This window comes from Mobula birostris, chromosome 2 (assembly GCF_030028105.1).
Source record: "Mobula birostris isolate sMobBir1 chromosome 2, sMobBir1.hap1, whole genome shotgun sequence".
NCBI classification, from domain to species: Eukaryota; Metazoa; Chordata; class Chondrichthyes; order Myliobatiformes; family Myliobatidae; genus Mobula; species Mobula birostris.
Window position 1 is genome coordinate 17,080,858 of NC_092371.1, and position 15,061 is coordinate 17,095,918.

The following is a 15,061-nucleotide window of genomic DNA, read 5'->3' on the forward strand; positions in this document are numbered from 1 at the left end:
ACATCTAAAACTTTGACAAACTTCTGTGGATGTGTAGTGGTGAGTATATTCACTGCCCAGTATGAAAGCAACAATGCCCTTGAACAGAAAATCCTACAAAAAGTAGTGGATACAGCCCAGTCCATCACAGGCAAAGCCCTCCCCACCATTGAGCACATCTACACAGAGCTCTGTTGCAGGAAAGCAGCCTCCATATTCAGGACCACCACCACCACCACCACCTTGGTTATGCTCTAGGTCTGCTCGCTGCTGCCATCAGGAAGTTGGTACAGGAGCCTCAGACCCTCAGCACCAGGCTCTGGAACAGTTATCACCCTTCAACAGTCAGAGGGGATACCTTCACTTGCCCCATCTGATCTGTTCCCACAACCTACAGACTTACTTTCAAGGACTCTTAATCTCATGTTCTCAATATTTATTATTTTCTCATTTGTATTTGCAGTTTGTTGCCCTTTTGCACATTGGTTGTTAGTCCACACCCTCTTGGGTGACTGATTCTATTATGGTTCTTGGAATTACTGAGTATGCCCGCAAGAAAACAAATGTGAGAGTGGTATATGATGACCAATATGAACTTTGATAACAAATTTACTTCAGTTTGAGGAGATCTGGTACGTCACCAAAGCCTCTTGCAAACTTCTATGGCTGTACTACGGACAGCATTCAAACTGGCTGTATCACCATCTGGTTGGGGAATCAGGATTAGGGAAAAAGCTGCTTAAAGTTGTAAACTCAGCAGCTCCATCAGGGGCACGAGTGTCACCAGCATCAAGGGATTCTTCAAAGAGGCAGCATCCAGCATCAGCCAGGATATGCCCCCTTCTCATTACTGCCACCAAGGTGCTACAGGAGCCTGAACACTCTCAGCATTTCTTGAAACAACAGATCTATGAATGGACAATGAACTCATTAACACCACCTCACTATTTTTTCCTCATTCTCTTTTTATAATAATTTATTTTTTTAAAGGCATACTTATTGTAATTGTAGCTTTTTTATTGCTGTGTATTTCAATGTACTACTGCTGCATAACAAATTTCAGGATACACATCAGTGATATTAAACCAGATTCTCATTCTCTCGACTTCCACTGGCTTCAAGGAATTCAGGCAAACATATCTCAGCAAGAGGCAATACAATCCACACCCTGTCCTCAAATAGTCCGTTGATACATTTTAAAATAGAGATTCACTGCCTTAATATCACTTATGTTGGAAAGAACAGACAGATTCAGACGAGAGCAAGGCAAGTCCGGCACTTCAAGACTTTATCATGCATAATAAGATGATACAGAATTTGTTTATAAACAGAATTAGTTTGCAGGAATACAGTTATGATTAATAATTAACAAGACAATCTCTGGTATGTTCCTTTATTGAATTAGTCATCACTGTTTCATTGTGATTATGCAGCAATCACAGGACATTTCAAGGTGAAGTGGAGGGACAGTAGACATAATATTTCTGCTTTTTACATCCTTGGCACATCCCACAGCTCCCGAAAACGTGACTACACCTGAGGTCTGATATATCAGCAGGCATTTTGTGTACTGGTTGGGTAGCTCAAATAGTAAGGACCAGATTTAGCTTAGAGGCATGAAGTATTGAGCAGTTACTTGGCTAACAAAACCAGAATACTACTGGAACTCAGCCAATCTTGCAGGATCTGTGGGAAGAGAAATCTGTTAACATTTTGGGGTCAGGCAGCATGTCAACTTATTTCACCACCCCCACCACCCCCCCCCCCAGCATTGCCTGACTAGCTGAAATTGTTCCAGCTTTTTCTAACTATTTCAAACTCCAGTATCTGCAGCTCCTGGAGCTGTTTGACTTCTACAAAACTGCATATGGGATTCTGTCACTCCACAAGAGGGGAGATGGGGCCTTGGTTCAACATCTCAACCAACACCTTGCAGCTCTGAAAAAAAGAGGCACCCATTGAGTTAACAACTGGGGTGGGGGGGGGGGTGGTAATCACAGTCCTTCAACCACCAGACTGGCTGCACCACAAATCCAGGTGACAGCCAGCCATTTGCATGAGTGACAAGCTCTGAAGAACCCGTGAAGATTGATTTATGAGAGGCACTGAACATCTAGCCCACTGTGGATACCATGCATCAGACAACAACACTCTCTGCCTTGTTATTTCTGTGTAGTCAGTAACCCAGAATTTTTATTTAAAGCTCCAAGTACCTCTGCTGAAAATGACAGTAAAGGGGGGTTGAATTTACAGGCCATTCCATGGCTGAGGAAGGTGTTCTGTAAATGCAAGCCCATAGATGCTGTTAGGTATTTACATTCTGTCATGGTTTCCATGCCTCACAAAAGCTGTGATTTGATAAATTTATCGAAAATCAGTGAACGGTTCAGTTGGGGTCTCAGATTTCTCCCTTGTAAAATTATGGCCAGTTATCCCCGTGACCACCCATTACTGGTCAGTTACACCTGTAGCCAATATTCCTTCTAATTTGTAATGACCAGCATGCGCAAATATCTTGTGCTGTGCAATTTTTTTGCCCAGCCAGTGACAACGTCATGTGCATACTGAATTTTACATAGAGTGGTATACATTTTAACAGCTAGCAAATCACTGTCAACAAGAACTTTGATCTCCTCAGGGTTTGATTGTTTTCACTCTTGTTCACCGACACTCACAAAACACAGGTAGCAGGCCTGTAGTGGGTAATGAAGGATTTTCTTGCCAGAGCTTTTGCACACTGTCCATATGTGATTTGCCTGTTAAATGGGATGCTTTAAAGTCAAGTTTCTAAATATCACTCCACTTCCCACTTGCAAATTGTCCAGCAACTTTTGCATCACAATAATACACGCAGGGGATACCAGTTTCCGTATTGTACAAATATTTCTTGTAGCTGCACGTTCCTAACCTCATGAGCTATCGGCAGATCAGTTTCTACTGTTTCATTAAGTCATTCCGCTTTAAATGAACTAGCAGTTCCTTTGTGCTCCATGCCCTTTGCTTCTTCGGAATTTGACGTAGTGAATCAGTAACTTCTTCAATAAGAACAGTATAAATAGGTCAGTTCTAAGTTCTGTGACAGATCATCTCCAACTCCACGTTGTCAACATTGTTCATATCAGAAACCAGAAAAGAAAATGTGATTGTTTACAATCATGAAATATACTTAACATGGCAATGAGGTAGAGGTGTCAACCTCTCGAACACAGTTTAAAATTTGCTAGTAGTGCACACCATATAGAGGGAACATTGCCCACGTTCACTTATTACTGGTCCTGGTTACTCCCATGACTGCCCATTACTGGTCACAGTAAGGACTAAGGATCTTTTGCAAAAGACAGATATGAACAAATCCAATAGCGAATAGCACCTTTAAGATGCTCTACAGTGACAAAGAACTTCAGAAGCGTCGACACTGTTTTAAAATATTGAAATAAATACCCAAATCCAAACACAAGAAATTCTGCAGGTAACTGGAAATCCAAACCAACACACACAAAATGCTGGAGGAACTCAGATCAGGCAGCATCTACGGGGAGAGGAATAAACAGTCAATGTTTCAGGCTGACACTCTGGAAAGGAAGGAGGAAAACACCAGAATAAAAAGGTGGGGGGGGTTGTGGAATGGGAGGAAAGATAGCTAGGTGATAAGTGAAACCCTGTGGGTGGCAAAGGTTAAGTGCTAGAGGAGGAGGAATCTGATACGCGAGGAGTGTGGACCACAGGAGAAAGGGAAGAAAGGGCACGGAGGGGGGTGGGGGGGGATAAATTGGCAGGTGAGAAGAGGCAAGAGGCTGGAGTGGTGAATAGAAGAGGGAGGGGGAGGGAATATGTTTACTGAACAGAGAAATTGATGATCATGCCATCAGCTGGCAGTCTAGCCAGATGGAATACAAGGTGTTGCATCCCCACCCTAGGGGGTGGCCTCATAGTGGCACAAGATGAGACCATGGACTGACATATTGGAAAGGGAATCAGAATTAAAACATTGGGCCACTGGGAAGTTCCAGTTTTGGCAGAGGTGCTCAACAAAGTGGTCCCCCAATTTACGACTGGTCTCACTAATGCAGAGGTCACATTGGGAGCACCGGATAGAATAGACTATCCCAGCAGATTGGCAGATGAAGTGTTGCCTCGCCTGGAAGAATTGTTTGGGGCCCTGAATGGAGGTGAGGGAGGAGGTGACTGGGCTTTAGCACTTTGGCTGCTTGCAGGGAGGGGGATTAGTGGGGAGGGATGAACAGTGAAGGGAATTGCAGAGATCATAAGATATAAGAGCAGAATGAAGCTATTTGGCTCATAGTCTGCGCCGCTATTTCACCATGGCTGATCCAATTTTCCTCTGCCCCAGTCTCTTGCCTTCTCCCCGTTCCAATCAAGAATCTATCAACCTCTGCCTTTAAGTATTCAATGCCGATAAAAAGTATTCACCCACCCCCCAGAAGTTTTCGTGCTTTATTGTTTCAATAACAAAGGGGAGATTGAAAAGGGAATCTCCTGAAAATAGGAAAGAGTCAGACTTAGTCTCTAGATCAGTGATCAGTGGCTGCTTGTAAATTTATCCCAGTCATTAGGAAGAATGCAAGTTTCTTTATTAAAAACTTTAAAAAGGCACCTTTGATATTGTGAAATGAAATGGAAGACTTGATTTTTATCTGTTCCCTGTGTAATTTTTTTAAAAAACACTGTAGTATCAAATGGCCTCCTCATATGTAACAGGTTTACTATGTTACTCTGTTGTATGTATGGGTTCAGATACTTGCTCTCCACATATCCCCACTTATTGAATGCAGCCTTGGCAATTTAAGCAGAAGTGAATTCCCCATTCCCAAGACTTCAGCATCTGCTAATATGCAGAGTGCATCAGGAGGTGCTTCCTCTTAGCCTGGGAGTGCTCACTGAGTAATGATCTACGTCTCTCTCAGGACGATTGTTCAAGGCCTGTGCTGGCTGGTGTGGGTACTGCACTGGGAGATCATTCAAACCTACTTAAGCCCTTGCCTCTCAGTGCAATATGGAAAGGAAGACTTATTTTACTGGAGCCGTGGGGAAAGGAGGAAAACATTGCACACCTGTTCAGCGAGCCAGACAAAATGGGGAAAGGGAAACCTGACTATACACGGCAAACACAGTGCCTTCTGCCCTTTCATGCATGCACCCAATTTCCCCAAACTCCAGAAAAACTACATCATCAAAAGGTGAATACACACCTCTCCTCACCACCCTCATAGGAAAATATAGGCATCAAATGAAATCCTGCAGCCAATCAAAGCATGGCCTCTTGTTCCAGTGACAGGGAGTGCCCAAACCAGTGAAGGTGTGAGCACTCAGTTGATCAGAATAGCTCATCTGCAGGAAGAGGTTACTCAAGATATCATGGTGTGATCTAGAAGACTGGGCAATTTTATTGGCGTATTTGATGTTAAAGAGGAATTGACAAAGTAGTAAACACCATCTTTGCTGGTTTGGGAGTATATTGTAAAAATTAGGACTAAGTACTTAAGTGACACTTGGAAACATTTCCGCACACAAATCATGCTGGAAATTTGGAATTGGTCTGTTAATGAAAACTGATGCAGTCAGTTACTAATTCTAATTCTGAGATTGATACTTCGGTTAAAAGAGAGAGGTTATAAGGAGTTTGGAGTGCAGATCACCCCCAACTGCATTGAATAGCAAGTCATGGAGTTAAATGGATTCTCATGTTCTCATGTTGTTAAGATGTGTGTGAGTTGTCAGATTATGTGGAAGAACAAAGATTGATCCTAGATCCAATCTCAGAAAATTCATCTGTCAACAGTTGTGGATGGGGCTCCTTGCAAAGGACCTGCTGACTCACCCTCTACAGCTGATTAAAGCCCACATTCCTATTGCCCTACTCACCAGAAGCACTAGCAAGGGTCAGTCATAACAAGAAGTTCAAATGGCTTCTCCCACCTATTGTTTCAAAATAAAATCAAAATCATGCCAATCCCTGGCTACTGGCAGTCAGAGCAGTCTGTATCTGCCAGCTCTCCAGCAGGTATCTGGTTGAACTTCTCCAGAATGGCCTCGGGTGTCAGATTGGGCAAGCCACTATCCAGTGGGCAACCCTCCACCAGGCTGTTCATGGGTGTTGGAGGCAGTGGCAAGTCTTCATCCTGGCAGGTGTCCTCTGTGCGGCTGGCATCGCTGCCATTGCCCCAATCTCTGCACTCGTGCATGCCCATTGCTCCCTCCATCTCCCAGGCCTTTAGCCAATGCTCAATGATGGGAAGCACCTTCTTGCGAGAAGCCAGCCTGTTGCCCTGGAAGTAGGCACTGATCTCAGATGAGGGGCTATACATTGGCAACAGCTGTAGTGATGGGGCCTCGGACTTCTCCAATACACAGCCCACCTGCAAAACACAGAATCTGGTTAGACACCAGTACACGAGGAAATCTTCAGAAGCTGGAATTTCAAGCAACACACACAAAAAATGCTGGTGGAACGCAGCAGGCCAGGTAGCATCTATAGGAAGAGGCACAGTTGACGTTTTGGGCTGAGACCCTTCATCAGGACTTTGAGAGTCCTGGCCTGCTGCGTTCACCAGCAATTTTTATGTGTTGTTAGACACCAGTGACAGGCTGCCTGGTGGCAGTCCGGACAAACTTCCTGCTCCCCGGGGGATCACGTGAGTAAGCAATGGAGGAAGGCGTGTTTGGCTGGGCTCCTGCCCAACTTTTACTTTATTGTATATTTAGAATAGCGCTTTCTTTCAAATCTTATCAAAGTAAGTAAATAAGTCATCTAAGTACATATAGTGAGAGTTACTTTGTTCTCTGACATGTGGCAATGGCATCTAAGCTTCCAAAATATAAATACAGTGGGCCCACTAACACCAAGACGACCGACTCCACGGCGCAAAGTTTAAGTGCTGACCGTGAACGCGCAAGTATCCTACCCCGCACGAACTCAGGCGAAATGGACACAGAAGACCTAAAGATTCAGCTCCTCTCGGAGCTAAAAACGGACATCTCTGCGGTGATAAGAGCAGAGCTGAAAAACGCCCTACTACTTCAGACCGAATACAATCTATTAACAACTGAAGAGGCTGAATATCTTATCTCCAAGTTGCAATGTGAGTTTTATGGACATGGAGAAAAAGCAGGGAGGCTGCTAGCCCATCAACTGTGTCAAAAAACGGCCAGTCACGGTATACCCGAGATACGGGATGCACAGGGTATAAAGCAAACAGATAATGTAGAAATTAACTCATGCTTCCATAGATTTTACCAATCATTGTACTCCTCAGATTCATCCAGCACCCCATCAGATCTAGATGACTTCTTTAAAAAGCTGAACATCCCATATATAGATCCATATGTAGCTGCTGATCTGGAGAAGGCAATCACGACTCTGGAGATAGACTCAGCAAGTAGGAGTATGCAGAGTGGAAAATCCCCAGGCCCAGATGGATATCCTTCTGAATTAAAAAAAGTTTTCCACTCAACTTTCCCCATTACTATTATCTGTTTTTGAAGAGTCTCTTTTTTATCCCACTCCCTACCTCCCATAATACGTCAAGCAGTTATTTCATTAATTTTGAAAAAGGGCAAAGACCCCTTGAATGTAATTCACACCAACTAATCTCCCTTTTAAACACAGATACCAAAATCCTTGCAAAAGTCCTGGCACACCGAACAGAGAAGATTCTACCACTGATTATCTCACCCAATCAAACAGGTTTTATAAGAAATCAGTACTCCTTTTTTAATATAAGACATCTTCTATATATACTATGTGATTCCCCTGCATCTAGTACCCCAGAGATTATTCTCTCAATTGATGCTGAAAAGGCATTTGACCGGGTGAAATGGGACTTTCTTTTCTATACTCTCCGAAAATTTGGTTTTGGTTCTACATTCATTTCATGGATCAAAGTACTTTACTCGTCCCCACTGGCAGCAGTGCGTACTAATAACTGTATATCATCCTTTTTTGAACAGCAACATGGCACAAGACCCTTTATCTCCACTCCTTTTTGCTGTGGCAGTTGAGCCACTCACTACAGCCCTGAGAACATCTGTTAGTATCAAAGGCATCCAAGGGGGAGCTTTGGAACATAAAATGTCACTGTACACGGATGATATGCTATTGTATATCTCAGATCCAACTCGAAGTCTCCCAAATCTATCAATATTGCTCACTAAATTCGATCAAATATCTGGTTATAAAGTTAACTTTCAAAAGAGTGAACTAATGCCAAATGGGACCACATGTTTGGACATTTCTTTTTCTGTGACCCCCTTTAGAATTAGCTATAGGAAATTTAAATACTTGGGGTCTGGATAACACATAATTACAAGGACCCTTATAAAGCCAACTATCAATATCTCCTTTCCAATCTTAAACAGGAATTTGAATGTTGGAATTCTTTATCCCTTTCCCTTAGCGGGAAGATTAATAAAATTCAAATGACTGTCCTGCCCAAATTCTTAAACATGTTCCAAAGCCTCCCAATTTTTCTAACAAAGACTTTCTTCAATAACCTAAATAGTCAAATTTCAAGTTTTATTTGGAATAAAAAACAGCCCAGAGTAAAGGAAAAAATTGGTAAGATGGGGGGGGGGGGGGGTTTGGTACTTCCAAATTTTCTATATTACTACTGGTCAGCTAATATAAGAGCAATTTTATATTGGACAAGAGATGATATTGCTGCTCCTAGCTGGGTGATTATGGATAAGTTATCCTTACAATTTACCTCTTCGTCGGTAATATATGCTAAACTACAACTGTCACAACCTGTATCTAGTTTCACACTGAATCCAGTTGCAATGTACTCCATTAAAATTTGGTTCCAATTTAGGTGTCATTTTGCACTTAATAACCTCTCACTCACTACACCAGTAGCAAAAAATTACATGTTCACTCCATCAATAATGGACGTAGCGTTTGATATTTGGTCTAAACATGGTGCCACTTCATTGTATAATCTCTATGGACAGCAATTTTGCCTCTTTTGAACAGCTAGTTAAGAAATTTGATATACCTACGACACACTTCTATAGATATTTACAACTCAGAAGCTTTATGGCCTCTCACCTTGAGTGCTTTCCCTACTGCCCCCATCGCTTTTAGATTCAGTCCTTAAGTTCAAAATTGATGTGAAACAACCTGTACGCAAATTCTATGAGCTACTTAATGTAGTTCATCCTGAGAATTTGGATTTATTAAAACATAAATGGGAAGGGGTATTGACATACGGCAAAAAACAACTCATAGAATTTATTCATTCTCTGTGTGTCTGAGACATGCTGTTGTTCAGTTTAAAACTGTGCACTGTTGTCATTGGTCTAAAGATAGATTGGCTAAGGTTAATAAAGATCTTGACCCAATGTGTGACAGATGTAAACAATTCCCGGCTTCACTCTGCCATATGTTTTGGTCATGTCCAAAATTAGTAAATTTCTGGGGTTTGATTTTTGAAACGTTTTCAAAAATTTTTGGACAATTAATTACACCACTATTTGGAGTGCCTTCTCAGAATGTTAACCTCAGCAAATTCCAAACCGATCTCATCACTTTTTGTTCACTCCTTGTCAGAAGGCTCATCTTGTGCAAATGGAAAGACTCTTTCCCCTCCAACATATGGACATTGGATCAAAGATATCCTGTATTTCATAAAATTTGAGAAGATCCGCTATTTGGTCAGGGGGCAGTCTGCAAGATTTAACACCACTTGGCAACCTTTAAGTTTTGTCAAAAATATGGATGTTGGAAAAATTATTTGAATGTGTAAGGTGCTCTATCTTTAGATGTACACTAGGCCCTTGTATCTATTTTTGACTGGTCTGGCTGGTTTTATTTGTTCTTGTTTATTGAGGGGTGGGGAGGGTTCTTTTTGTAACTGGTATAAAACGGTTGGTTGTAACATATGTTCTGCTATTTCTCTTTGTTAATAAAAATACTTTGATTAAAAAAACTTCCTGCTCTCCTTTCTCCCTCCAGCCTTTCCACAATCCACACTCCCTTCCACTTTCCAGTTAGCAACGTGGTAACTGCAATGTGATTAGAATGTAGGCAATGTAGGAAAAGACTATTTGACTATTTCACCATTACCTACAATGGCTCTTTGATAGATTTCTCCAGATAGTCCACCTTTCCTGCTCCCACCCTCCATCTCCCCATAAATAAATAAATAAATTTTAAAAAGGCATCCTTTAGTCTTGTGAGACCATGGATCTGCTCCTGGAAAGTCTTCAGTCTCCAGGGCGCAGGCCTGGGTAAGGTTGTATGGAAGACCAGCAGTTGCCCATGCTGCAAGTCTCCCCTCTCCACGACACCAATGTTGTCCAAGGGAAGGGCATTAGGACCCATACAGCTTGGCACCAGTGTCGTCGCAGAGCAATGTGTGATTAAGTGTCCTTGCTCAAGGACACAACACGTTGCCTCGGCTGGGGCTCGAACTCATGACCTTCAGGTCGCTAGTCCAATGCCTTAACCACTTGGCCACATGCCCACATCTCCCCATAATCCTACACATTATTCCTTTTCAGGATTTCATCTGATTAGACATTTTCCCTGAAAACTTCAAGGAGGATCTTATCCCAACAGTGGTGATGATTAATTTAGTCAAAAAAAAAAAAAAAAAAATCGCTTCTGACACTCACTGTTCCTCGAGAAATAGCCCTTATAAGTAAGTGGAGACATCAACGATGCTCAGGAGAGGAGTGACGGGAGAGCACATCCAAACAAGTACTGACTATTCAGCCTGTGTGTTTACCCTAGCTCTCTCAAATCACTCTCCTCCTCACCGGATTTCTGCGTGAAGAAATATCTCCCAAATTCCCCACTGTATTGTGTTAGTTTTCCCTGGTTTACTTCATAGATAAGTGAAACAGGGACACCTTTTTCCCTTATTAGGGGGAGAGAGAGAGAGAGCAGAGCGCGCCTGTGTGGTATGTCGAATTACCAGGTGAACAAATAGTCTTTGGCGTACTGTTAGTCTGTGTCTTTATCGATGCTTTGCTGCATGCTTCAGTGCTTGACGGCCAGCACCGATGCTTTTTAGCTGGTGGGGGAGTGGGGAGAGAAAAAAAAAATTCGCTGCTTTGTTGCTGCTTACGTGTTGGGGGGGCTTTGGGGTTCTAACACTTAACTGTCATTCATTCTTTGGGGGCACTCCTCTATTTTTGTGGATGGCTGTGAAGAAAAAGCATTTCAGGATGTATAATGTATACATTTCTCTGACATTAAATGTACCTTTGAAACCTTGAATCTTCTCTATATCAATTGTTCTCTTGAAAACAGGGCATTCCATAAAAAAATCTGTGCAAACAGTTGTCAATGACCTTGCTACCTGCACTGTTACTGGCCACCTGCCAAAGTAAAGAGCTTCTCCCTTTCTACCACTGATTCCCAATCTATCAGCTCTGAGGGTGGGGGGGCAGAGAGGGAAGCGTTAGGCCCACCATACGCCAGTCACCTTTAACTCCATTATCCACCTCTTCACCACCTGAACATGTTGCAAATGCTCATCTAAATTCTTATTCTCTTCCACTACTCTCTCAGGGCATGCAACTCAAATTTCAACCAGCCAATCTCGTTTCCTTTAAGCCAGCGGTTCCCAACCTGGAGTCCACAGACCCCTTGCTTAATGGTACAGGCACATGGTATAAGGTAGGTTGGGAACCCCCTGCTCTAACCTATGCTTCTTGTTAAAGTTCCCCAAGACTGAGGGAACAGTTTCTCACTGTTGTAACATTGAACATACAACAATACAACAGGAACAAGCCCTTCATCCAACAAAGTTGTCCCGAACTAAATAAGCTGATGATACCTAATCTGTTGTCTGCACATGGTCCATATCCTTCCATTTTCATGCACACCCTTATCAGATCTAGCATCTGATTACAGACCACTGAACCCACTGTGTGTCAGTGTCCTACAGTAGAGCAGCTCTTTCATTTGACTACAGCCCACTGACACATACCAGCTCCCTCAAATGGCTGCAAGGGCTGTAGATGGCCAACTGGCGGGAAGGCTCCTTCTCCTCATTGAAAGATATGGTCATGGTAACGAGAACATCACATCCTTTCATCTGACAGAATTCCTCCAATTCCTTCTTCACACAGGGACGAGCCAGAAAGTCCTGCAGGAAAAGGTGAAGGGTCAAAGTGCATTACTGTCAACTCCATTTAGCAGGTCAGGCACAACCTATACAGTTCAGAGCATAGGAAGGGTGGGGAGGCGGGGTGGAGTGTTGGGCGAAGGGGAGAGCGGGGAAATGTAATGAAGAATAACATGGCAGTCTAACCATGGTAGGGACAATAAATGTGATCCAAACATTCATTCACCATCTTAACAATCCATCCTCGAGTTATATCAAGGAATGCATGGCCCGAGTATTTCCTTAGGATATCCTGGAAGGCTCCTCAAACAAGGTCATGCGTGTATGAACAAAAAACTCTCGTAATTTTGTTAGGAGTATATTACAGACCTCTTAACTGTCAACAAGAGATAAGGGACTATATGCAGGCAACTGCAAAGGAATGTAATAAAAAAAAAAGTGTTCCATCCAGAGGGATTGTAGATTCCCAAAGAGTACCTGGGGTAGCCTTGGGGATAAAAGTCTCTGGGGAGACGGAACTTCTGAGGTGTGTCAGCAGGCCGCACATAGAATATTGATTTTCAATAATGGCTACCCCATTACAATGATGTGGAGGCTTTGTAGAGGGTAAAGAACAGATTTACTAGGATGCCAGACTTTGAACAAATTTGAATTATTTTCTCTGGAGCGTTGGAGGCCGAAGGATTAAAGAGGAAGGAACTTTATAAAATTGAGAGAGGCAAAGATAGGGCAGACAGCCAGAATCTTTCTCCCCATGGTAGAAGTGCAGAATATAGAGGGCATAGCTTTAACTACAGGAGATGAAGCTTATGGGGGCAAGTTATTTTTTTAATACAGGGATGGGTGCCTGGAGCGAGATGCCATGTATGGTCGTGGAAACCGATAGAAGACTGGTGTCCAAGAGGCACAGGAACATGCAGAAAATGGAGGGAGGAGGGATATGGATCACAAGTAGGCATAAGGGATTAGTTTCATTTGGCATCATGCCTGGCACACACACCATGGGCTGAGGGTCTGTTCCAATGCTATGCTCCTGCAGGTACATCTATTCTCCCATCTCCCGCTGGTTATTGGGAGGCCTATAACATTACCTGTCATAGTGATCACATCTTTCTTATTCCTGAGCTCGACCCTTACTGGATGAACCCCTGGGATGCCCCAGTGAGCTGAATGCTCCATGCATCTGAAGCCTGGAACTTTTAGCTGCCAACACTGCCCTTCTGTCTGCCCAATGCCCTGATGAGCTGAATACTCCATGCACCTGAAGCCTTCCCCTCTGCAGCCACATATTTATCATCTTGCTCTTTCTGGTCTCAATAGTACATGGCACAGGAAGTAATTCTGAGATTACAACCCCATTTTTCTCTCTTCCTAATCAATACCAAAGTGGACCACAGCCACTGGCTGTTCCCTCCTCTTTCAGAGTGTATTCGGGAGGCAATACACATCCACCTCAAATACGCTCGATGTGTGTCTGACCCCCGAGGAGCCCACCATCACTACTGCTCACTAGTCCTTGACCAACCCTGCTGTTGGACGCTAACACATAACATATGAGGAGGCTCTTTGGCCCACAATGTGTGTGCTGACCATAGTGCCCAATTACAGGGCATACCTGCCAACACCAGTAGGCTAGACAAGGGAGACGCAGTGGATGTTGTATATTTGGATTTTCAGAAGGCCTTTGACAAGGTGCCACACATGAGGCTACTTAACAAGATAAGAACCCATGGAATTACAGGAAAGTTACATACGTGGATAGAGCGTTGGCTGATTGGCAGGAAACAGAGAGTGGGAATAAAGGGATCCTATTCTGGTTGGCTGCCGGTTACCAGTGGTGTTCCACAGGTGTCCGTGTTGGGGCCGCTTCTTTTTACATTGTACATCAACGATTTGGATTATGGGACAGATGGCTTTGTGGCTAAATTTGCTGATGATACGAAGATAGGTGGAGGGGCCAGTAGTGCTGAGGAAACAGAGTCTGCAGAGAGACTTGGATAGATTGGAAGAATGGGCAAAGTAGTGGCAAATGAAGTACAATATTGGAAAGTGTATGGTTATGCACTTTGGCAGAAGTAATAAACGGGCAGATTATTATTTAAATGGTGAAAGAATTCAAAGTTCTGAGATGCAACGGGACTTCAGAGTCCTCGTACAGGATACCCTTAAGGTTAACCTCCAGGTTGAGTCAGTAGTGAAGAAGGCGAATGCAATGTTAGCATTCATTTCTAGAGGAATAAAGTATAGGAGCAGGGATGTGATGTTGAGGCTCTATAAGGCGCTGGTGAGACCTCACTTGGAGTACTGTGGGCAGTTTTGGTCTCCTTATTTAAGAAAGGATGTGCTGACGTTGGAGAGGGTACAGAGAAGATTCACTAGAATGATTCTGGGAATGAGAGGGTTAACGTATGAGGAACGTTTGTCCGCTCTTGGACTGTATTCCTTGGAGTTTAGAAGAATGAGGGGAGACCTCATAGAAACATTTCGATTGTTAAAAGGCATGGACAGAGTGGATGTGGCAAAGTTGTTTCCCATGATGGGGGAGTCTAGTACGAAAGGGCATGACTTAAGGATTAAAGAGCGCCCATTCAAAACAGAAATGCATAGAAATTTTTTTAGCCAGAGGGTGGTGAATCTATGGAATTTGTTGCCATGGGCAGCAGTGGAGGCCAAGTCATTGGGTGTATTTAAGGCAGAGATTGATAGGTATCTGAGTAGGCAGGGCATCAAAGGTTATGGTGAAAAGGCGGGGGAGTGGGACTAAATGAGAGAATGGATCAGCTCATGATAAAATGGTGGAGCAGACTTGCTGGGCCGAATGGCTGACTTCTGCTCCTTTGACTTATGATCTTACACATGGCCTCTATTCACTGCCTGACTAAATGCCTCCTGAACATTGCTAGACCAATGATAGGAGTATCATTGGATCTCAGCAGAGCAAGTCAAAGGAGAGAACAATTGGAGATGGTGATCATAACTCTACATTTCAA

At 43.2% G+C, this 15,061-nt stretch overlaps 1 protein-coding gene across 2 annotated transcripts in view; it reads right to left on the bottom strand.

Annotated features, from left to right (window-relative positions):
- Nucleotides 1-1,245: 1,245 nt before the first annotated feature.
- Nucleotides 1,246-15,061, bottom strand: part of prune (prune exopolyphosphatase) — a 44,133-nt gene continuing 30,317 nt past the window's right edge. For both annotated transcript variants that reach the window (XM_072238344.1, XM_072238350.1), the window contains exons 7-8: nucleotides 11,934-12,092; nucleotides 1,246-6,356 (exon numbers count right to left, since the gene is read on the bottom strand). In XM_072238344.1, coding sequence (XP_072094445.1) covers nucleotides 5,958-6,356; nucleotides 11,934-12,092 — 558 coding nt within the window. In that variant the 3' untranslated portion in view covers nucleotides 1,246-5,957. The remainder of the gene's footprint in view (nucleotides 6,357-11,933; nucleotides 12,093-15,061) is intronic.